At 42.1% G+C, this 25,150-nt stretch overlaps 1 protein-coding gene across 3 annotated transcripts in view; it reads left to right on the top strand.

The window, feature by feature from the left end:
• Nucleotides 1–25,150, top strand: part of CFDP1 (craniofacial development protein 1) — a 156,875-nt gene that overhangs the window by 96,419 nt on the left and 35,306 nt on the right. Inside the window, exon 6 of one of the 3 annotated variants that reach the window (XM_033219039.1) lies at nucleotides 14,888–15,518. The exons of the other annotated variants lie outside the window; for them this stretch is intronic. Within the exon in view, the coding sequence (XP_033074930.1) occupies nucleotides 14,888–15,002 (115 nt within the window). The 3' untranslated portion in view covers nucleotides 15,003–15,518. Of the gene's footprint in view, nucleotides 1–14,887; nucleotides 15,519–25,150 lie in introns of those variants that run through there. 3 annotated transcript variants of the gene reach the window in all.

Below are 25,150 nucleotides of genomic sequence, written 5' to 3'. Positions count from 1 at the left end.
GTTTTGAAAGAAGCTTTACTGTGGTTAAAATGCTATCAAACAGCATTGCATGCTACAGAGAAATCTTTCATGAAAGGAAGAGTCAATGTGACAGACTTCATTGTTGTTTTATTTTAAGAAATTGCCACAACTACCCTACCCTTCAGCAACCACCACCCTGATCAGGCATCAGTCATCAACACTGAAGCTAGACCTTCTACCAACAAAATGATTTTGATTCACTGAAGGCTCAGATGATCATCAGCATTTTTAGCAATATTTTTAAATGAAGATCTGTACATTGTTTTTCTTAGACATAATGCTATATTACACACTTAATAGACTACAGTGCAGTGTAAACATAACTTACATATACACTAGGAAATCAAAAAATTTGTGTGGCTTACTTTACTGTGATATTTGCTTCATTGCTGTGGTCTGGAACTGAACCCAAAATATCTCCTAGTAGGTGTGCCTGCCTGCATGTGTCACCCAGCTTTCTCTGATGTTAACATCTTATATTTGGCAGTGGTACATTTGTCAAAATTAAGAGATTAACAATGGGACAGTACTATTATCCAAATTCCACTCTTTAGTATAATTTCCCTTTTCCCCACAAGTGTCTTTCAGCATGTTATTCCAGGATCCAGTTCAGGATACCCTGTTGCATTTAAGCAGTAACTTTTAAAACAGCACTTTTTCCCTTTCCCCACCACATTTAAGAAAACAAGTACATTTTAGACTTACAGAAGAGTTGGAAAGATGGAACAGTGAGTGCCATGTACCTTTACCCAACATCTTGCATAGCCATGGTGTATTTGTCACAAGTGAGAGACTGACAGTGCCACCACGTTTTTATACATCATGAGGACACTTCTCTTGGAGACACGTCTTGGATTTTTTTTTTTTTTTGGAACACCAAGGCTGTGAGACTCACGCTCATATGACTATAAGGCTAGAGTTAGGCAGACCAGGACTTCACATTCGTCCCGGGCCATATTCTGCTGTATAGTCTCCTTCAACTTCCTTCTCCACAAATGAACAAATGCAGAGCCATGAGAGAATGTGCGAGTATGTGGCAGGTACTCAGCAAGTAACTACACCTGTTCCTTGATATATGATGGGATTATGTCCCAATAAATGCATTGTAAGTTGAAAATATAAGTTGAAAATGCATTTAATATACCCAACCTGGCCAGGCGCGGTGGCTCAAGCCTGTAATCCCAGCACTTTGGGAGGCCGAGACGGGCGGATCACAAGGTCAGGAGATCGAGACCATCCTGGCTAACACGGTGAAACCCCGTCTCTACTAAAAAGTACAAAAAACTAGCCAGGCGAGGTGGCGGGCACCTGTAGTCCCAGCTACTCGGGAGGCTGAGGCAGGAGAATGGCGTGAACCCGGGAGGCGGAGCTTGCAGTGAGCTGAGATCCGGCCACTACACTCCAGCTTGGGCGACAGAGCGAGACTCCGTCTCAAAAAAAAAAAAAAAAAAAAAAATACCCAACCTACCAAACATCAAAGCTTGGCCTAGCCTACCTTAAATGTGCTCACAACACTTATATTAGCCTGTAGTTGGACAAAATCATCTAACACAAAGTCTATTTTATAATCACGTGTTGATTATCTTATGTAATTTATCAAATACTGTACTGGAGGTGAAAACCAGAATGGGTGTATGGGTACTCAGAGTAGTTTCTACTGAATGCATATCACTTTCACACCACGATAAAGGCAAAAATTTGTAAGTCAAACCATAGTCAGGGACATAGTTTTTTCTGTTCCCAGAAAAGGGCTTAGAACAGAGATTCAGTAAAATAACAACAAGCTTTAAAACTGAAGGGGAAAATGGTTTGAAAACTCTGCTAAGGAATTTTTTGTCATTATTTCTTTTAATATCATGGTCCATTTTTAAAATCTACTTCAGTAATTAACCATTATGATTATTTATCACCTGAATTCCTACCTACCCCGCCATATGGTTTTGAAGCAAATCTCAGATATTGTATATAATTTTACCCATATATTTTTGATATATATCTAAAAATATTTACCCATAAACATTTCAGTATGTATCTCTTCTTTTTAAACATAACTACATACTATTGGCATACCCCAGAAAAAGTAATGTCTTCATGATATGACCAAATACCCAGTCAGTGTTTAAATATCTAATTAGTCTAATAAGTTTGGTTAATTGTTTACAGTTTATTTGGATCCAGTGTGGTCCACACATGGCAGTTGGTTGACACTGCCTCTTAGTCCTTTTTAATCATCAGATTTCTATTCCATCTTTTTTTTGTTTTTCTACTTGGAATGTATTTGTTGAAGAAACTGAGGATGTTGCCCACATCCTCATGGGTTTTACTGGTTAAATCCTCATGGTAGAGTTTAACATGTTCCTCTGTCCCATGTATTTCTTGTAAACTGGTAGTTTTATCTAAAGACTTGACTAGATTTCAGTTTCACATATGTATTTTTCCTTATCAAGACTGTATTAGAGTGATATTCTATTTTAGGACACATAAAGTCTGGTTTTCTTTTTTTGTGATGTTAGTAGCTGTTGATGATCCTAGATACACTTACAGTTATGAAATGATGGCAGTCTAATTTTATCATTTCTTCATTTATTTGTTGTAATGCTTCTAAAGATAATAAATCTCATCTCCTCCTCTGTTTGGTTCCCAATTCATATAGGAATAAAAATTCTTTTTTTTTTTTTTTTTTTTTGAGACAGAGTCTCGCTCTGTCGCCCGGGCTGGAGTGCGGTGGCCAGATCTCAGCTCACTGCAAGCTCCGCCTCCCGGGTTCCCGCCATTCTCCTGCCTCAGCCTCCCGAGTAGCTGGGACTACAGGTGCCCGCCACCTCGCCCGGCTAGTTTTTTTTTTTGTATTTTTAGTAGAGATGGGGTTTCACCATGTTAGCCAGGATGGTCTTGATCTCCTGACCTCGTGATCCGCCCGTCTCGGCCTCCCAAAGTGCTGGGATTACAGGCTTGAGCCACCGCGCCCGGCCTCTTTTTTTTTTTTAATTGGGTGGTCTTTTTATTGATTTTTAAGTTCTTTTATTTTTTTGAGACAAAGTCTCACTCTGTTGCCCAGGATGGAGTGCAGTGGCGTGGTCTCGACTCACTGCAACCTTCGCCTTAAGGGTTCAAGCGATTCTCCTGCCTCAGCCTCCCCAGTAGCTGGGACTACAGGCATGCACCACCATGCATGGCTTATTTTTGTATTTTTGGTAGAGATGGGGTTTCACTATGTTGGCCAGGCTGGTCTCGAACTCCTGACCTCAGTGATCCACGCTTCTCAGCCTCAGAGTGCTGGGATTACAGGTGTGAGCCAAAGAGCCCAGTGAATAAATTCTTTCATTTACCTTTTCTTTTCTTTTTTTTTTTTTTTTGAGAGACAGTCTCACTCTGTTGCCCAGGCTGGAGTGCAGTAGTGTGATCTCGGGTGACTGCAACCTCTGCCTCCTGGGTTCAAGCGATTGTCTTGCCTCAGCCTCCTGAGTAGCTGGGATTACAGGCACATGACACCATACCCGGCTAATTTTTGTATTTTTAATAGAGACGGGGTTTCACCATGTTGGTCAGGCTGGTCTCAAACTCCTGACCTTAAATGATCCACCTCCCTCAGCCTCCCAAGGTGCTGGGCTTATAGGCGTGAGCAACCACGCTTGGATATTTACCTTTTCGTATCCTTTTATTTTCCCAATTCATTTAGGAAAGATAAATATTTTTCCTTTCATTTTCAAAATGAGTTGGTACACTAACCTCCGTAGTAACCGATTTGTATTTTTTTATTATGAACTCATGAATTTAAACATTTGATGTTGTTTCAGTCCATTGTGGTCATTATCCTTATTGATTCTCAAATTGTTTTATATTTGACAAATAAGTTCTTCAAATTAATAAGTTATTTTGATAGTGACCTTAATAGTTTTTGCTAGCTTCCATTCCTGTATGGCGTAACAAAACATTCCAGGCTCCTTTTGTACATTTCCTGTCCCAGACCTGGTATTAGTCATCTAATCTGGAAGCCCTGCTTTCTTTCTGTGGGAAACATTATTTCCAGACATTAGGGATAAGAGTGCCAGTTGCTACTGAGTTGGTTATTGTTTCAAAGATTTATCAATACATAGAACAAAGAATTATATTTTGCTTTGTCCTATGTTTATTTCTTCACTTTAGAAACAGTACAGCTACTTCCAAGTCAAGTTTAGAACTCTCAGGTTATCTTAAATCTGTAGCTTCTACCTTCCTAAGAATAAAACACTGGAATGATGAAATGTCACATAAATATCCATTTATTTTATTTCACAATACATACACTCACCTGTTGTATGTATGATTAGTACAAATTGTTTAAATTGGTTTGTTGTGCTTTGGTTTTTTTTTGCAGTTTTTTTTTTTGTCATTAGATTTTATTTCACTAGAAATGTATAGTCAAATTTCTGTGTTCTAAAGTCACTTGAAGTAGTTTTTCTGTTTGTAGTAATGTTACCAGTTGGACACATTAGATTCATTTATTTTTGGGAATTGCTTTTGTTTCCATTTAAATTTTTATTTGTCTTGCGTGTCTTGGATTAACGGTAGTAGACCATATACAGTTTTCTCTACTTTAGTTCATTTGAGAGTTTCCTCATTTATTTTGTTTTCAGATGCAAAGTATTTCATTGTATGAATTACCAGAGTTTGTTCAATTAGTTTTCTTTGATAACATTTGGGTTGCTTCTAGTGTTTTGTTATTACAGTCTTGCAATGAATAGTCTTATGCTTGTATGTTTTTGTGGTTTCTGGCAAGGATTTCAGTGTAATTTAAGGCTATCCTCTACTTAAGTTATGGCCAATTAAGTGTCTGATTAAATGTCTGTAATAATTTTAAAGTAACAATACTTAATTTAAAAAAGCTTATAATACATAATTATTCATTAGAGAAATGCAAATCAAACCACAGTGAGATAATACTTCACACCCACTAGGATGATTATGATTTAAAAAGATGGGCCAGGCGTGGTGGCTCAAGCCTGTAATCCCAGCACTTTGGGAGGCTGAGACGGGTGGATCACGAGGTCAGGAGATCGAGACCATCCTGGCTAACACGGTGAAACCCCGTCTCTACTAAAAAATACAAAAAAACTAGCCGGGCGAGGTGGCGGGCGCCTGTAGTCCCAGCTACTCCGGAGGCTGAGGCAGGAGAATAGCGTGAACTCGGGAGGTGGAGCTTGCAGTGAGCTGAGATCTGGCCACTGTACTCCAGCCTGGGCCACAGAGCAAGACTCCGTCTCAAAAAAAAAAAAAAAAAAAAGATGGAAATAGCAAGTGTTGGCAAGGGTATGGAGAAATTGAAACCCTCGTACCTTGCTGGTTGGATGGAGAATGGTGTAGCCACACAGGAAAAAAGTTTGGCAGATTCTCAAAGTTAAATGTAGAGCTATATACAACCTAACAATTCTATGCATATACCCACAAAAAATGAAAACATATATCCACACAAAAACTTGCACACATATGTTCATAGCAGCATTATTCATCCAAAAAGTAGAAGTACTCAATGACTTTCAACTGATAAATACAGATGAAGAAAATATATATCCAAACAGTAGAATGTTATTCAGCTATAAAAAGGAACAAAATACACTTAACAAACTAGAATAGAAGGAACTTCCTCAATCTGATAAAGGGCATCCATGAAAAATCCACCACTAATATCATACTTAATCATGAAAAACCGAATGCTTTTCTACTAAGATAGGAAAAAGACAAGTATGTCTACTCATGCCATCTCTGTTCAACTTTGTATTGGAGCTTCTAGCCAGGGCAGTTAGACAAGAAAATGATACAAGAGGCATCCAAATTGGAGAGAAAGGAGTTGAACTATTCACAGATGACATGATCTAATATGTAGAAAATCCTATACAATCCACTAAATAATGATTAGAACTAATAAACAATTCAGCAAAGTTACAAGATACAAGATCAATATGTAAAAGTCAACTGTATATATTTTTTAAAGACAGTCTTGCTCTGTCACTCAGGCTGGGGTACAGCAGCACAAACACAGCTCACTGCAGCCTCAACCTGGGGTCAAGCAATCTTTCTGCCTTAGCCTCCCAAAGTGCTAGGGACTATATGTCTTTTTTTTATTTTTTTTGACAGGGTCTTGCTCTGTCACCCAGGCTAGAGTCCAGTGGCACAATCCCGGCTCACCGCAACCTCCACCTACCAGGTTCAAGTGATTCAGCCTCCTGAGTAACTGGGATTACAGGCGCCGGCCACCACGCCCGACTAATTTTTGTATTTGTAGTGGAAATGGGAGTTCACCATTTTGGCTTGGCTGGTCCTGAACTGCCCTCAAGTAATCCACCTGCCTTGGCCTCCCACAGTGCCTTGGGATTACAGGTGTGACCCACCACACCCAGCTTAGGAACTATATTTCTGAAAACTAGCAGTGAACCATCCAAAAATGAAATTAAAGAGACAGCCCTGGTGAAGTGGCTCATGCCTGTAATCCTAGCACTTTGGGAGGCTCTAAGAGGCCGAATTGCTTGAGGCCAGGAATGTAAAACCATCCTGATTAACAGAGTGAGATTCCAACTCTACCAAAAAGCACACAAAAAAACAAAGTTAGCCAGGTGTGGTGGCATGCCCCTGTAGTCCCAGCTACTCAGGGTACTGAGGCAGGAGGATCGCTTGAGCCCAGGAGTTTGAGGCTGCAGTGAGCTGTGATCATACCACTGTACTCCAGCCTGGGTGGCAGACAGCAAGACCCTGTCTCTGAAAACAAAAATTAAATGGAGACAGTTTCATTTACAAAAGCATCAAAAAGAATAGGAATAAGTTTGACAATAGATGTGCACGATTGTATGCTGAAGTCTACAAAATACTGTTCAAAGAAATTAAATCTGAGTAAAGACACTTAATGTTCATGAATTGAAAGATAATATGGCAACACAGACATGATTCACATAAGAGCTGTATCTTATGATGTGCAAATTATATCAATACAAAAAAAAAGCTTGTAGTAAATAATTACTGCAGTAAAATTTGAATTTTAAAAATATAGGGCCAGGCGCGGTGGCTCACGCCTGTAATCCCAGCACTTTGGGAGGCCGAGGTGGGCGGATCACGAGGTCAGGAGATCGAGACCATCCTGGCTGAAACGGTGAAACCCCGTCTCTACTAAAAATACAAAAAATTAGGCCGGGCGCGGTGGCTCAAGCCTGTAATCCCAGCACTTTGGGAGGCCGAGACGGGTGGATCACAAGGTCAGGAGATCGAGACCATCCTGGCTAACACGGTGAAACCCCGTCTCTACTAAAAAATACAAAAAACTAGCCGGGCAAGGTGGTGGGCGCCTGTAGTCCCAGCTACTCGGGAGGCTGAGGCAGGAGAATGGCGTAAACCCAGGAGGTGGAGCTTGCAGTGAGCTGAGATCCGGCCACTGCACTCCAGCCTGGGCGGCAGAGCGAGACTCTGTCTCAAAAAAAAAAAAAAATACAAAAAATTAGCCAGGCGTGGTGGTGCGTGCCTGTGGTCCCAGCTACTGGGGAGGCTGAGGCAGGAGAATGGCGTGAACCTGGGAGGCGGAGCTTGCAGTGAGCCAAGCAGAGATCCCACCACTGCACTCCAGGCTGGGCGACAAAGCGAGACTCCATCTCAAAAAAAAAAAAAAAAATTATAAAGTGAGCCGAAAGAGGAAAAAACAACTTATGGTCTACTGCAGGTTTTTAATATTAAATGAACGTTTCTTTCCCATTCAAGATGAGCCACAAAAGCAGAGTCCAAGAAATTTTAGGCTTTGGGCTTAAAATTGATTTTTTTGTTTCTTGTTTTTAAATTTTATTTTGAAATAACTTTAGATTTACAGAAGTGTTGTAAAGATAGCACAAAGTTCCCATAAGTGCTTTACCCAGCTTCTTCTAATGCTAACATCTTATATAACCTTAGTACATTTATCAAAACTAAGAAATTAACATTGGGAGCCAAGCATGGTTCACACCTGCAGTCCCGACTATTTTGGAGATTGAGGAGAAAAGAATGCTTGAGGCTAGAAGTTTGAAGTTGCAGTGTGCTGTGATCACTCCTGTGAATCACCACTGCACTCCAGCCTGGGCAACATAGTGATCGAGACCTAGAAAGAAAGAAATTAACATTGGTTAATTTAAAAAAGAAAAATTAACATTGGTACAGTGCCATTAGCTAAACGATAGACTTCAGATTTTGACAGTTTTTCCACTAATAATCATTTGTGTTCCAGGACCCAAACCCATTTTCCACCTTTAGTTAGTTGTCATGCCTCCTTGGTCTCCTCCCATCCCATGACAGTTTCTCAGACTATATTTTTCATTGTATTGCCTTTGGAAAGTGCTGGTCAGGTATTTTGTAGAATGTCTCTTCATTTGGGTTTGCTTCGTGATTTTTCGCATTAGAATGAAGTTATGGATGTTGGAGAGACCACCAGAGAGGGGACTTGCCCTTCTTATCTCATATATCAATGTATTACTGATGTATTACTGATGTAGCTTTAATCATTTGGTCAAGGTGGAGTTTGTCAGATGTCTCCACTGTAAAGTTTTCCCTTTAAATTTATGGTTTTATATTGCTTTTTTCTTCCCTTTTTTTTTTTGGAGATGGAGTCTCACTCTCTTGCCAGGACTGGAGTGCAGTGGCGCAATCTTGGCTCACTGCAACCTCCGCATCCTGGGTTCAAGTGATTCTCCTGCCTCAGCCTCCCGAGTAGCTGGGATTACAGGCACCCGCCACTATGCCCAGCTAACTTTTTGTATTTTTGGTAGAGACGGGGTTTCACCATGTGGCCAGGCTGTTCTCGAATTCTGACCTCATGATTCACCCACCTCGGCCTCCCAAAGTGCTGGGATTACAGGTGTGAGCCACCACATCTGGCCTGTTCTTCCTTCTATTTTTAAGGTCACTTTGGATGCATTTTCATGATATTAATAAAGAAATGCAGACCCTTGTTACTGAACTCCAGCTCCCAGGATGCATTGTGACACCAACTACTTGCTGTCACATGGAAGGACAGACAAGACCATCTCTGTTTTCCCAAGCAAAGCCGAATTGTTTTTCAGGAATGGGGTGGGAGAGTCCTGTTAACTAAATAGATTTTCAAGTTTTGATTAGGCACCTCACAGGAGAGGAATGGGGCAGGGTTATTTTCAGAGTTTGGATGGCATATCAATTCCTTATAATAGGTGTTGACTTTTTTTTTTCTTTTTTTAGTGGAAGATTTTAGAGCTATCTTGGAAAATCAGAGTATATCCACTATTGATTATATAAAACTTAGTTTATTGTTGCTTCCTTCATGCTGTCTGTCCACCTGGTGCTCTGTACAGTGGAGAGTTTACCCCTAGAGAATTTCAGCACATTGACATTCCTGGTCCTTGGGCTACTTCATTTACATTTACCTACAGCTTTGATGTCAGAATCCAGGACACAATCTCACCACCTTTCTGTTACTAGCATTACGCATGTGCTAGTAAGCACTGAGGATTCAGCAGAATTTAAGCACGGTGAAGTACTAATGGGAGATGCATTAGGAGTACTGAACATTGACATCTGAGCCATTACTCCGTGTTGCTCACACTGCCATCCAATTCTATTATTTTTCACTTTGCATATGTTCAGATTTCTTCGTGAGTAGAGACCAGGAAGCCTCAGAGCTCATATCTAGAAGACCTTGATTATATCCTCTGGTGCAGCCTCAGCTTAGTCACCGATGACATGACCAGGTCTTACAGCAAATGAGCACCAACGTAGGACCCATTATCATGTGCCTTGAACATTTTTCAAGGTTTTCAGCATTTTTCAAGATTTTAAATTTGACTTAATGATATTCCTCATGGTGGTCTAATTGATCACAGTAAGAAAACAAATGATGTTTTGTTTAATAACTCATGGCATGAAAAAAACACATGATCTTGATCTCTTACTACCAAACTCTCTCACAGATTTTGGGATGTTCTTTTCTTTCTTTTTTAAGAGAAGGAGTCTCTGTCATCTAGGGAGGAGAACAGTGATATGATTATAGTTGACTGTAGCCTTGAACTCCTGGGTTTAAACAAGTCTCCTTCCTCTTGCTCAGCCTCTCAAGTGCCAGGACTACAGGTGCACAGCCACTATGCCCGATAATGTTTTGTTTTTGAGACAGAGTCTTACTCTGTCACACAGGCTGAAGTACAGTGGTACAGTCTGGGCTCACTGCAACTTCCACTTCCCACATTCAAGCAATTCTCGTGTCTTAGCCTCCTGAGTGGCTGGGACTACAGGCATGCACCACCATGCCCAGCTAATTTTTGTATTTTTAGTAGAGACAGGGTTTTGCTATGTTGGCCAGGCTGGTCTCAAACTCCTGACCTTAAGTGATCTGCCTGCCTCAGCCTCCTGGGATTTATAGGTGTGAGCCACTGCGCCCGGCCTTTGTTTTATTTTTGTAGTGATGGGGTCTTGCTTTGTTGCCCAGGCTGGTCTCAAACTCTAGGGCTTAAGTGATCCTCCTGCCTCAGTCTCCCAAAGTGCTGGGATTGCCCAGGCTGGTCTCGAACTCTTGGGCTTAAGTGATCTTCCCACCTCAGTCTCTCAAAGTGCTGGGATTACAGACATGAGCCACTTTACCCAGCCTGAAGATGTTCTTTCCTTTTTCTTTCTTCCTTTTCTTTTTGAGATGGAGTCTCCCTCTGTTGCCCAGGCTGGAGTGCAGTGGCACAATCTCAGCTCACTGCAGCCTCCGCCTCCTGGGTTCAAGTGATTCTCCTGCCTCAGCCTCCCAAGTAGGTGGGACTACAAGCATGTGCCACCATGCCCAGCTAATTTTTGTATTTTTAGTAGAGACGAGGTTTCACCATATTGGCCAGTCTAGTCTCATACTCTTGACCTTGTGATCCACCCACCTTGGCCTCACATAGTGCTGGGATTATAGGTGTGTGCCGCCATGCCCGGCCAGGATGTTCTTTCTAAATTACGTTACTTATGGGCTCTTTGTAAGGGTTGTTATTCCCTTTCTGAAGATTTGTTTTGAGAAGCTTTTCATTCAGCTTTTCTCTTTTTTTTTTTTTTTTTTTTTTTTTTTGAGACGGAGTCTTGCTTTGCCACCCAGGCTGGAGTGCAGTGGCCGGATCTCAGCTCACTGCAAGCTCCGCCTCCCGGGTTTACGCCATTCTCCTGCCTCAGCCTCCCGAGTAGCTGGGACTACAGGCGCCCGCCTTTTCGCCCGGCTAGTTTTTTGTATTTTTAAGTAGAGACAGGGTTTCACCGGATTAGCCAGGATGGTCTCAATCTCCTGACCTCGAGATCCACCCGTCTCGGCCTCCCAAAGTGCTGGGATTACAGGCTTGAGCCACCGCGCCCGGCCCCCGCTTTTCTTCTTATTTTAGTGTTTCTTAGGTGAATACACGTCTACTGAACGTAAGCTATAATATGGTTGTTCAGTCATGAGTTGTACCTATATTTTATAGATATTTTTCTAATGGGCATAAGTCCCACGATTTTGTTTTCTAAAGCAATTAAAGTGATTTGACTCCTGATTTCCTTTGTTTTCTTACTGTGGTGAAATACACCAACATAAAATTAACCATTTTAAAGTGTACAATTCAGTGGCATTTAGTACATACACAGTGTTGTGTAGCCATCACTCTGGTTCCTTTTTATGTTTGTGTATAGCAATGAAAAAACATGCACAGTCCCTCAAAGCCTTGTATACACTGACAGAGCAAGCTTTTCATCAGTTTCAGAATTTATGTACTACCGCCAAAGTTAGTTTCATCCAGCAGCCAAGCAATTCATCAGTTGGGTTTTAAGTAACTGGTTTATTACAGCTTGTTGTCATACAGTAATTGCACTAAATAAGACCTCTAAAATTATTCATGCTGCTTTAATTTGGGAATGGGGGAAAACTGATTCCTACTAGAGATCCTAATTTTAGTATACATGCTGCTGAAGCGAGTACCCTACTAGAGATTCTTAAAATGTCACAAGCAAATGCCTTTTAAAAATTCTGCATGAAATGTTGCTTGCTTATGTATTGCCCAGTCTAGTCAACTATCAAATTATCTACAGAATTATTTCCTTTTCTTTGCCTTCTTAGAAAATCAGTCTTTCATGCATGAGATGACCCTGCATTGATTAAAAGAGTTACAGTGAGTGGTATGGCAGGAAAGAGACTAGGGCTAGTCAGTACTAGGATGTTGACAGTTTTCAGTTTACTGGCCAAGGTGGTTCTGAAACTTATTGCCTAGTTTACTTTTGGAAGTTTGTAAAATAATTGAACTAGTGATGAAGTCATGAATCCTTTCCCAGGCTTCCTCAGGTGCCCTGGGGCCTTGTGTTCCCCAACACGCCAAATGACTGGTAATTGACCTAGCTGTTTTGTCATATACATACATTTTCTCTACAGTTCCTTTCCATCTTGGAACTGTTCCATTAGCATTTGTTCCTCATCTACATCATGTGGAACTGCACCCTTTTTGCTGGAAAAAAATGGAGTCAACACATTTAGTGTAAGGACACCATAACCTGGCTGTTCCCAGACCCCTTGAGGACTGCTCAGAGGTGGAATCCTCAACAAAGGAACTGCTGTTAAGCAAGAGAGAACATGTGTGTGTGGAGAAGCCTGCTATCTAGTGCCAGCAGCATTTTGTTCTCTAGACAGCTGAAATGTAAAGGAATTTTTGATGGAACATTTTTTAACATGTTTAGTGTCATGTAATAGAATCTTTCAGTTTAGCCCAGGGACTTTTTTCCATTTTTCTGAAGACTAAGCAAGTCTCTGTCTTCCCCAAGAACAACCAGAAGTTGGTACCTATGGGGTTTGTTCACTGATGGTCCTGATCTTAAATCTAGTTGTTTTCTTCTAGGGAGCTCAGAATGCCTTACTAGGGAGAGTGCCGTCCTCCTTGCAGCAGATCGGCAATGACCCCATTGGATGGAGGGTATGCCATCTCACCTAGGGCAGACTCCTCAGCCTTAGCACCGCTGATATTTGGGCTGGATAATTCTTTGTCCTGCGCATTACTGCATGTTGAGCAGCATCCCTAGCCTTACCCACTAGATGTCTGTAATATCTCCCCAAATTGTGACAACCAAAAATTTCCCCAGACAGTGCCAAATGTTTCCTGAGGGCAGAATCACCTAAGGTTGAGAATCACTGCCCTCTGGTTTCTTCCAAAGGCAAGAGGAAGATTCCTGATTCTTAACCTAGCCACCTAACCTCAAAATATTTGTTTTTCCCCCAAGTCAGAACCTAGAGAAAGGATGTCTTTTCCACTGTAGTATGCACATAGAGCCCACGTGTGTGGATGTACAGGGCCAGGCAGAACTCTAACTCTGCATTTGGCTTTGGCTACCACTAGGGATGGGAAATGATGAGCCAGCAGTGACCTCCTTACTACCTGCCCCCCTTGTTCCAAGTAAACAAACTTTTACAGCCTTTCTGTTAATGAGTCAGCTGGTAAAGAAAACAATCTCCTTTTCCAAAGCTATTCCGAAGCTGAGACATGGCAGAGTTTTGGACACATAAGTTCCTATTTTACTGACTTTTTCTTCCTGGCGAATGAGGAAGGACACTAGTGCAGACAGGAGTGCCAGCAAGGATTTGTGACTGTAGCAAGTAGTAGTTTTTTAAAACAATACGTCCCAGATTTTTCCAGCAATGATCATTCGAAAGAACCAGTGTTCTCTACATCTTAAATTAAAAAGTAAACTTCAATGTTAACAGAGGGTTATAAAATCATTGGCATAGCAGAAACCACAAATCAATCCTGACAGTGAATTTTTGGCAGTGTGCTGGCCTTTGGAAACATCTGTTGGTGTGGCCTGTGATACTCAGGTATGAGGTACATCCTTAAAGCATTTAACTTGGAATGTGTGAACTATACAAATATTTGGAATTAATAAAATGCCATTGGAGTTTTAGAAGAGAAAGAGACGGCAGGGACCTGCTTCTTTTGCCAGAAAGTGAAGTTCAGAGAGGCAAAGGACCAGAAGAGAGTCAAAAGACCCAGGTCTTTTGATTGCTCCGACTAGAGTTATTTTTCTGTGGAACCACGCTGCCTCGTTACCTGGCTGCTTGACTACAGCAATAAACTAAGCACAGAAAGGGATCCTAGAAACGGTGGAAAATGCCATAACAGGAAGGGGAAAGAGAACAGGATAGCTTGGCCTCCCCCAGAAATGCTGTGGCTGGAGCTGTGGAAAGTGTGTCAGCATTGCAGGGTCAGGACTTTTTTTTCTTCTGTACTCTGCTGAAACCTTCTGCTGTCAAAGAAGCCTTCCCAAATTGCCAGAGCAATGGCAAACATAGGATTTCCATTTATAATCCCCTCACTGAAAGGGTTCCCTCAAAGTTTTGCTTTAAACTCTCTGCTAATCTGCCAATCTCTTATTTAGAGAAAAACTACCAATCTTCTCTTGACAGCCTCAAGATAATCTATTCATAGTTTCCTTCTTCCAAGGTAGATGCTAGGAACAAGATTACAAAAGAAAACCTTTCTGAACATTATAGCAAAGCCAATTGGGTTGCCGTAGGGTTATTAATAACTTTGAATCCCACTGTGGACTAGGAATAGTAGGTCCCAGAGAAGAACAGCAGCCATCAAGGAGAATTGTAGCTGGTGGTACGTGGTGCAGGTGGACGAGTGGGTCATTACTGCTGCAACTTGCCTAATTTACAGCCATTAACATTTACATAAAAATTCATTTAAAAACTGGTGCCTTGTCAGTAAAACCCAATGAGATACACATAACATCATTAAGAATAATTAACTGGAGAGGGAAAAAAGCATTAGAAAGGGCTCTGGGAGTGGAAGCACTGTGCATGCCCAGTGTGTCTTTGGGCCAAATGTAACGCCGGCCTGAGAAAAGAATGGTCATCATGAAAATATTTTTTTTCTTCCAGGTCAGGAAACAGACTCACAATGGAGTCTACTTCTCTGCTTGGAATTTTGAGATGTGCAGGAAACAACCACCATCCATTACCAGCTGAGGTTTTCCTACTGATAAATGAACCATGAGGCCACAGTGACCTGTCTTGTTAATGAGTTAATGAAGAAGCTGGTCCTCGCATTGACCTCATCCTTAAAAGCTTTCTGTAGAGTTGAAACAACATTCCTCTCATTTATGAGTTAACTCTTTTCTTACTCAGCAAATGAGAAACAAAAGACAGAAAAGAATCTGTGACAGAGAAGTAGAGCGTCTATCAATGGGCTTTTCTTTCTTAAGTTTTTTAAAACTTTAACTTCACTTGCAGAAAGAAATTTCATCCAAAAAATAGTTCCTCTTATTGCAGAGCCTTAATAAAACTGATTTTTCATTTATGTTCTATTTACCCTCAAGGCAATGACATTTATTGAAGAATTTTCCCCTCACTCTGACAGGAAACTTTTTGGAAAAGAGCAACATAAGTGGTTTGAGTTTATGTAAATATTTTAGTGTGGAGGGAAGTAAAGAGAAATTTTTACTTCGGTAAATAAGTGTTATTAACCAAGCATCTTATTAAAGGAAGCAGATCCTGTCTGTAGCTTACTACAGAAGAGAAAGAATAATCTCCTTTAAATTGGGTTATATTTGAGTAACCAAAAATGAATTCTTCTTCCAAATTATTTCTTCTCTTAGTGATTGATTGTTGGTGATGCCCCATAATTTGAAGGAGGCTCCAGGGTTGTTGTCCATATCTCTGTTACAGGATCATCATAGGAGCATTGAGGTTCTGGAAATGTGATTTTATCAGTTGATTAGATTGTGATGAATTGATTCATGACAATCATAAGGCTGATGTTACATTTGTTTTAGAAAACTCAAATGCTTGCTTATTAACTTATAATTACTATTTCACTAACTGGAGGAGTTTGTCCTATTGAGGCATCCCAAAACTAGTATGAGAAAATCATAAAGAAACAAAACCAGAAAAATCATAAAAAGTAACAGGAAGATTTGTTTGGTAAGCAAAGCAAAGAAAATGGATTGAAGACATCTTCTCCATGTGCCATTTAAAGATTTTTAAGGAATCTTTGTCTTCCACTATAAGATCCTTGGTATTAGTGGTTCATATCTAGAACAGCTTCTACCTGGTGAGTGCTAAAGGGCTCCTGTTAAGATGGTTCTCGAGTTGGCAGGCTGAACACGTGTCATATGTATGCCCCAAATCCCTAATATATTAGCTATATGTCCTAGCAATGCTAGAAGAAAAGAAGCATCCTGAGAAGTCTAGAGATATGAGGAATTCCTAAAGGGCAGAAGGCTGAGGGAATCAGATTAAAGGTGGAAGTCAGAGTCCAGAAGCCCCGCATATCCTGCCCTTCCCCTGTAACCAATGGAGATTGGCGGTGGTGAAGTAATGCAGCATTTACACACCGAGGATCTAGGCAGTCATGAGCAAGCACATAACAGTCACCAAACATTAGTGGGAAACCATCATCATAAAAGAAACACCAAACTGAAGAAACTGAAAAGCTCACATTGGAGGATCCTGATAAGTAGAACATAAAGAAGACTTGAAGATAAGTGAATTTATCCCTGAAAGGGATAAAAAGAGAATGCTGCACTCATGAAATAAGAAAAAAGAATGATTTTTATTTCCTAGACCTTGGAAATAAAATGTGATCCTTTAGTTAGAACCTCGTTAAAGGGTTGAGTAGCAGAATGGATACAACTAAAGGAAGTAAGTGAGCAGGATGAACGAGCCAAAGAATTGTCCTAGAATATAAAATAAGACAAAGAGATAGAAAGGCTGACAGAAAAGTGAATATAATAAGGAGGCTCATTTCAGAAGTTCCAGTGTTCATCTAATAGGAGTTCTAGGAGGAGACAGAGACAGTGGAGGAGGGAGCAAATAACCCAACAAAAGAATGGGAGAAAATTTCCCAGAACGTAAGAAAAGCAAGAATTTGGGCCGGGCGCGGTGGCTCAAGCCTGTAATCCCAGCACTTTGGGAGGCCGAGACGGGCGGATCACGAGGTCAGGAGATTGAGACCATCCTGGCTGACACCGTGAAACCCCGTTTCTACTAAAAAAATACAAAAAACTAGCCGGGCGAGGTGGCGGGCGCCTGTAGTCCCAGCTACTTGGGAGGCTGAGGCAGGAGAATGGCGTAAACCCTGGAGGTAGAGCTTGCAGTGAGCTGAGATCCAGCCACTGCCCTCCAGCCTGGGCGACAGAGCGAGACTCCGTCTCAAAAAATATATAAATAAATAATTTTTTAAAAAAAGCAAGAATTTGTAGATTGAAAGGGACCACTGAGTGCCCACTGTGAAGTTATGAGTTTAAGAAGGCTCAAATTGTACACATATAATGGAAGCTTCCAGAGAGAGAAAACTGGCCAGCCTATAAAGTATCAAGGATCAAGTGGGCATCAGAGTCTTCTGGCAACACACAAGAGGATGATAAAATAACATATTCAGAGTTCTGAAACAGCATAGTCCAGAACCCAGGAGTCTGTACCCACAGAAGCTATCCCTTAGGTATTAAGGGCAAATGAAGACATTTTTCAGGTGTGCAGGAACTCAATTTCTCACTCATAATCCCTATTTTATAGAATTATCAAAGGGATGTTTTCCAGAGAAATGAAAGGGGGGATCAAAAAGAATTGATGAGCAAAAAAACAAAATGCATTAGGTCAGTAACCGTCTGGAAGGTGAGCAGCTCCACGCTCTCAACGGCAGTGACATCTCTAAACACACTAGAAACAGCCACCCGGAAGTTCTCATCCATGCTGTGCTCTGATATCCATCGCAGTTGTCAGCAGAAATCCAGTCCTCCAGATCATGCTCATCTTTAAGATGTCATCTGTACTCTGCCCTGAACATTCCCTGAATTGACCCCTCCCTATCCTCTCATTCTGTGTACACACTAGAACCCATTGATTCCTTTCAGTTTCTGCTTCCTTGATGAATGATCCCTTTACCTTCTTGCCTTCTCTGAAATGGCCCAGTGGTTCCCTGGAAACACTGCCACCTGCAGCAGCCTCAGGCAGAGGCTCTTTTTTTCTCCCATGCTTCACGTTCCCGAAGAGTGAGAGGTGAAGTAAATGTCTCCCTTGTAACCCATCATTGCTTACAAATTCTCCCTCTCTCCTGGATTTGCCATTGAGTTCAGTGGAAGTACAAAAGTATCCAAGCTAAGAAGGGTATGAGGAAATGAACAGAGAACAGAACCTTTGAAGTAAAAGTTGCAGCAGTTTCATTGGGTATGAGAGAATGCCGTGTGAATAAGTGGCCTAGCTGGGTGAAAGACAAAGTTGATTGGCTCTGAGAAGGTTGAAAAAATTGAGGCCAGGTTTGGATCATCTGTGGATGCTGAAGTCACTTGAAAGAGAGGAAAACAGAAAACAAGAGCAAACCCCTCCCAAGCGCTGAAGTCGTCAGTCAGTGATACGGTTTGGATTAGTGTCCCACCCAAATCTCATGTCCGATTATAATCCCCAGTGTTGGAGGAGGTGCCTGGTGGGATCATGGGCGTGGACTTCCCCCTTGCTGTTTTCATCATAGTGAGTTCTCATGAGATTTGGTTGTTTAAAAGTGTGTGGCACCTCCCACTTCTGTCTCTTCCTCCTGCGCCACCCACGTAAGACACGCTTACCTCCCCTTCTGCCGTGATTGAAAGTTTCTTGAGGCCTTCCCAGCCATGCTTTCTTTACAACCTGCAGAACCGTGAGGCAATTAAACTTCTTTTCTGTATAAATTATCCAGTCTCTGGTAGTTCTTGATACCAGTGTGAGAACAGACTAATACAGTCTGTGACGGGATTGAGTGACTGGAGAAGTTAGTTGTGGCAGCAATAAGGAGGGGCAAAGGGCAGTAAAGCCTAATGGCCTGCGCCTCAAAGTTGCTCTGTGTTTGGCTAAGAAAAAAGGAGGGAGAGTTTGGAAGCAGCGACTCCACCATCCTTACAGTGCCAGTACCCGTGGATCCTGCCTGCCTTGTGGTACTGCCTGTGGCCACTGCTCCACCTTTGTGCCGGGCCTCGCTCCCTCTGCCAGTGTCGTCATTCCTGCACTTAGTCCCTCTCACATTGCTGTCTTCTCCCTTTCAGCTGGATTATTCGCATCAGCGAGCAGATTCCACCGCCTCAGTAGGAAGTTCATTTTAACTGAGACAACATCCTTCAAAGCCTTAGAACAATGATACATTCATAAATTTTGTTTAAAACTTGTACATGTCAAAGACCGCCATAAACAAAGACAGCAAACCAGAAGAAAACTATCTGCAACTCAGAGCCAAACAAGGGGCAGATTTCCATAAGATCCCCTGCAAATCAATAAACATGGGAACTGTCCAGTTTTTAAAGGGCAGGGGACCAAAAGCTCGGAAGAAAGGAAATACAAATGACTCTTACACATTAGAAAAGATGCTAAATTTTGCAAATAAATAGACAAATTTAAATGACAAGGATGTGCCATTTTTCACCTATTGGCAGAAATCCTAAAATAACACTGTTTTGACAAGGATGTGGCTATCCATGTTTGTAGTGGCACAGGATTGCCATTGGCAGTCCAGCAGTAACCGCTGTTGAATAAATTATGGCTCTTCCCTACAATGGAATAATATGAAGCTTTAACAGAATGAGGACATGTTTTCTGTGCTGATCAGGAATGATCCCTGAAATACGTAGTAGATAATTGAAAAAGCTAGGAGCAGAATAGTGAAGGGGCATACAGCCATTTAAGTTGTTAAAGAGCCGTATATGCATTGTTGTACGTGCAGGAAAGGAAGAAATGGAGGGCCTTCTCCTGGCTCAAGCCAAACTCTCTTTTCTGTTTCTGACCAGGTTGTGCTTAGGATCACTGCCTGTTCTTGCTGCTTACAATGTTCATCTCTCTCGTTTTCATGCTGCTTCCTACCTACCTCTCATCGCTGAGCTCTCAACTGTCCCTTCTCAGAGAGGCCTCCCCGAGCACTCTAGCTGCAGCACAACTTCCCTGCCCCCTTAACTCGTGTGCATGCCAGGATCTAGCATCTTCACACAGGTTCCTGTGCTACCTGTCTGCACCACAAGGATTCTGCTCCTTGAGGGCAAAGTGTCTTGTTCTCTGCTGTATTTCCACCTCCTAGAACAGTGTCTGTCTGGCTCAGAGAAAGTGCTCAGTGTTTGCTTAACAAAAACTAAAATCCTAAGTGATAGTGATTCTGATGATGGTGGGAGGAAAGAAGACAAGAAAAGGGCAGAGGGGCAGTTGCAATTTTTTCCCCACTTATTTGGGGGAGGCTTATATTAATTTCATTTCGATGATTTTCATCCCCTTCTAATTGTCTTCCCCCCAATTCTGTCATCATTTTGAAGTCAGTCATCTATTTTTTGTGTTAGATCGAGCCCCTACTATATCCTTGGTATTTTTTACTCTTGCTTGCAGAGCTGTATTTCCAAACGCAAATGTAAGCTAAATATATGGAGATTTGTCACAAATGCTTATAGATCATGTAGGAAATCAATTGAAGGGGGGAGATAGTCTGTGAACTGTTAATAACTGTATGCAGAGAATCTCTCTGGATGGACACATAAGACACTGGTAACAGTAGTTGCCTTTGAGAAAAAATAATTTGGTGGGGAAGGAAATAGGTGGGAGATTTTTTTTCAGTGGGTCCTTTTTTGATCATTTTGAATTTTGACCATGAACATAAGCCAAATAAAGGTTTAAGTTATTTTTCCCCCCAAGGGCAAAGGGGCACTGACAAGACATCTAACAAGTTACTGTGTCTGGCCGGGCGCGGTGGCTCAAGCCTGTAATCCCAGCACTTTGGGAGGCCGAGACGGGCGGATCACGAGGTCAGGAGATCGAGACCATCCTGGCGAACACGGTGAAACCCCGTCTCTACTAAAAAATACAAAAAACTAGCCAGGCGAGGTGGCGGGCACCTGTCGTCCCAGCTACTCGGGAGGCTGAGGCAGGAGAATGGCGGGAACCCAGGAGGCGGAGCTTGCAGTGAGCTGAGATCCGGCCACTGCACTCCAGCCTGGGCGACAGAGTGAGACTCCGCCTCAGAAAAAAAAAAAAAAAACAAGTTACTGTGTCATGTTCTAATAGCTCAATCATGTAATTGTAAATCAAGATACCTGAGGGCATTTGAAGCCCAACCAGGAGGCAACTTACCACATTTATGAGCTGGCAAGACTAACCTGAAATAGAATGATCACAGGGTTAGGTAGGTCCATGGACTGTAACCCACATGAAGAATAATTTTAGGGGCACATGATCCATTTCTCTGCCTCCATACACATGCCCTTAGTCTATCAGTTGACCTACCGAATAGATGTTTTGCTTTGTCTCCAGACTTTTCTTTTCTTTTTCTTTTTTCTTTTTTTTCTTTTTGAGGCAGAGTGTCTTGCTTTGTCACCCAGGCTGGAGTGCAGTGGTATGATCTCGGTTCACTGCAACCGCAACCTCCAGGGTTCAAATGATTCTTGTGCCTCAGCCTCCTAGGTAGCGGGGATTACAGGCATGTACCATCACACCTGACTAATTTTTGTGTTTTTAGTAGAGACTGGGTTTTGCCATGTTGGCCAGGCTGGTCCTGAACTCCTGACCTCCAGTTACCCGCCTCCGTCAGCCTCCCAAAGTGCTGGGATTACAGATGTGAGCCACTGCACCTGGCTTCTAGACTTCAGTTTCACAAGGTTTTAGCTTGTGCTTTGGTTTCTTCGTAAGTCTTGTCTTGACAGATTTCAACATGAATAGTAAAAGAGGGGCAAGAGGCTTATGCCTAAGTCACCTTTCTCCCTTCCTTCCTCCTTTATTCTGATAGAAACCTCCTCCACCCTCTGCACTGCCTCCTACTGATGGCTTCTGCTTGGTTCTAGGTCAGCTGGCCATCTAGTAGCCTATTTCTGGGGCTTGCATCCCAGGGAAGTGCAGATATTCTCTAGAGCACTTCGGGCTGGCCGGATTGTCTTGACAGGTGGGACTGTGCAGTTTTATCCTCATTAACCATCGTCTTTCCCGGTCCTTTTCACCCATTGTTTTAAAGGGTTTTGTTGTGATTAATTAATTACCGAAGGGAAAAAAGGCAAACGTTTGCTTAGCTGCAGGGGGTGAGGTGCTGTGAGGAAGAGGCAAGTCAAGTCATGGATGTGTGGGAGGGGGTGGGGCTGGCAACGACTGGCCCTTGCAGATGATTTGTGAGGTAGCTGGTATTTCCATACCTCTGTTGCACAGAGGCTCTGGCAGAACATTAATGATTAATAATGCTCACAGCATCTCACAGAGTTACATTGGTCTCTCTGTGTCTCAGTCACTGAAGTAGAAAATGTGAAGGAGTGATATATCCAGGGTGGGGGCAGCCCACACAGCAGATGAATTAGGAATGCAGCCCAGAAGTCTTGGCATCTTCACGCCTTGCTCTAACCACCATAACTTCCTTCCTTATTTTTGAATTGCTTGTGGAGAGAGCAAAAAAAGTAATGGGCTATCTTAAAAACCAGAATGTGGTATGAAAGGCTTTACAGACTTCCTTTCTTCATATTTTTTTACTTCCCTCTATTTCAAAAAATAACAATTTCTGGTTTGATGACAATCTGTGGCATTTCAGGACTTCTCTTCCTAATTCTTATTTGACAGAGCCATTTCCTGGGATCAGCGTTGGCTTAGCAGCATAGCATATATCTGAAAGGGGCATCCATCAAATATTTTTCTTTTAAAATTTAGCCTGCAATAAGTATAATGGTTCTACATTTGCTAAGATAGAGAATTGGCTTCTAAAAGCAAATAGTGTAAAGAAGAAATGCTGATCATTTTGTTTCTTCGAATCTGTAACATTACTACTTTTTTCCTTGTTTGTTGACTTGGTAGCCATGCAAATAATTCTCCTTCTGCCCATCAAAAGATGTCATTAAGCACATGAATAGGCCAGGCGCGGTGGCTTATGCCTGTAATCCCAGCACTTTGGGAGGCCAAGGCGGGCAGATCATGAGGTCAGGAGATAGAGACTATCCTGGCTAACACGGTGAAACCCCATCTCTACTAAAAATACAAAAAATTAGCCAGGCGTGGCGGCCTGCGCCTGTAGTCCCAGCTACTCGGGAGGCTGAGGCAGGAGAATGGCGTGAACCTGGGAGGCAGAGCTTGCAGTGAGCTGAGATCGTGCCACTGCACTCCAGCCTGGGCGAGACAGCGAGACTCCGGCTCAAAAAAAAAAAAAAAAAAAAGAACGTGAATAGGCTGGCTAGGCCCAGTGGCTCACGCCTGTAATACCAGCACTTTGGGAGGCCAAAGCAGGCAGATCACCTGAGGTCAGGAGTTCAAGACCAGCCTGGCCAACATGGTGAAACCCCGTCCCTACTAAAAATACAAAAATTAGCCAGGCATGGTGGCGGGCCTTTGTAATCCTAGCTACTCCAGAGGCTGAAGCAGGAGAATCACTTGAACCGGGAGGTGGAGGTTGCAGTGAGCCGAGATTGTGCCACTGCACTCCAGCCTGGGTGAAAGAGCGAGACTGTGTCTCAAAAAACAAACAAACAAAAAAAAAAAAACCATGAATAGGGAAGCCACAGACAGAAAAAAATTGTAAAATATATATCTGAAATATGTTTTTATATATAAATATATATAGAATTGACTCAGTAATAAAAAAAATAGCCAACCCTTTTTTTCTCCTCCCCTGAGACAGGTTTTCTTGCTCTGTTGCCCAGGCTGTGGTCTACTTCTAAGTTTTCATCTGAAAGAAATGAAAACATCTCTACAAAAGCTATACAAGCCTGATAGCATAAAACTGGAAACAACCAGGTGTCCATCGATAGGAGAATGGATAAACAAAGTGTGGCAGTAACAAGGAACAACCCATGATACACACAACATGGATGAACTCAAAAACATTGTGCTTCATGAAAGAAATCAGACACAAAAGAAAAAAATACCCTATTATTCCATCTGTATAAAGTTCAAAACAAAGTAGAACTTATCTATGATTATAAAAGTCAGAATAGTCATTGCTGGAGGGTGGGGAATTGACTGGGAAGGGAACTTCTGTGATGGTGGAAATGTTCTATATTTTGACTGTGGAGGGGTATACATTTGCCAAAACTGATAGAAGATAAACAGTACCTTTAATCTGTGAGTTTCAGGCTGGCCATGGTGGTTTACGCCTGTAATTCCAGCACTTTGGGAGGCCAAGATGAGAGGTTTGCTTGAGCCCAGGAGTTTGAGACCAGCCTGGGCAACATAGCAAGACTCTGTCTCTACAAAAATAAAAATCAAAATTTTAAAAATTCTGTGCATTTCACTGTATGTAAGTTTTGATGCCAAGTCAAGGGAGGGGAGGACCCTGGGAAAGATGGAAATGACTGAGCCATTGGCCACTCATCCTTCTCCCCTGCTGTCAATGCACGAATCCTGATGTGGAGAGAGGGACACAAACTGCATTTAGCCCCCATTGGAACAGGGCAGGTGCAGAAGCAAGCAGCGCCTTGTGGCAGAGAAGGCCTGTCCTGAATAGCTGTGAAATAAGTCCCATTGCCCATTGAAGTATCCCTGGTGAATAAGGCCCACTTTTTTTTTTTTTTTTTTTTAATAATTGGAATTTGCTTCATTTTATCATAAGGACTGGCCTGTCTGCCTCAGAGGCAGCCTTCAGAATAATGGCAAATTGTGCTACTTGGACTCAGTGTACTTGGGGATGTACAGTGGAACTTGATAATTAGTAAAATGAAAGACATTCTCATTTTACAAGAGTTGTAAACTCTTCATGTCTAGTTAACAGCATACAGAATTACCAAGAAATAAATATGATTCTGCATCAGCTTTTCCAGTGGAAAAGAGCAATAAATTGAGTGTTTTTTAGAGAGTTCAAAACCAGCTGTAGAAGAAAGACCTCTCCATCCTGGCCTTCCCTCTGTCCTGAAGCCAGACTTTCATCATTTGTTTTTGTTTTTGTTTTGAGACGGAGTTTCACTCTTGTTGCCCAGGCTGGAGTGCACTGGTGCTCTCTTGGTTCACTGCAACCTGCGCCGTCTGGGTTCAAGTGATTTTCCTGCCTCACCCTCCCAAATAGCTGGGATTACAGGCATACGCTACCACACCTGGCTAATTTTTTTTGTATTTTTAGTAGAGACGGGGTTTCACCGTGTTGGTCAGGCTGGTCTTGAACTCCTGACCTCAAGTGATCCACCCGCCTTTGCCTCCCAAAGTGCTGGGATTATGCGCATGAGCCGCCATCCCACGCTGATCATTATTTTT

Source organism: Trachypithecus francoisi, unplaced genomic scaffold (genome assembly GCF_009764315.1).
Source record: "Trachypithecus francoisi isolate TF-2019V2 unplaced genomic scaffold, Tfra_2.0 Lachesis_group10, whole genome shotgun sequence".
NCBI classification, from domain to species: domain Eukaryota; kingdom Metazoa; phylum Chordata; class Mammalia; order Primates; family Cercopithecidae; genus Trachypithecus; species Trachypithecus francoisi.
This window is presented reverse-complemented; position numbering and strand designations above follow the sequence as displayed.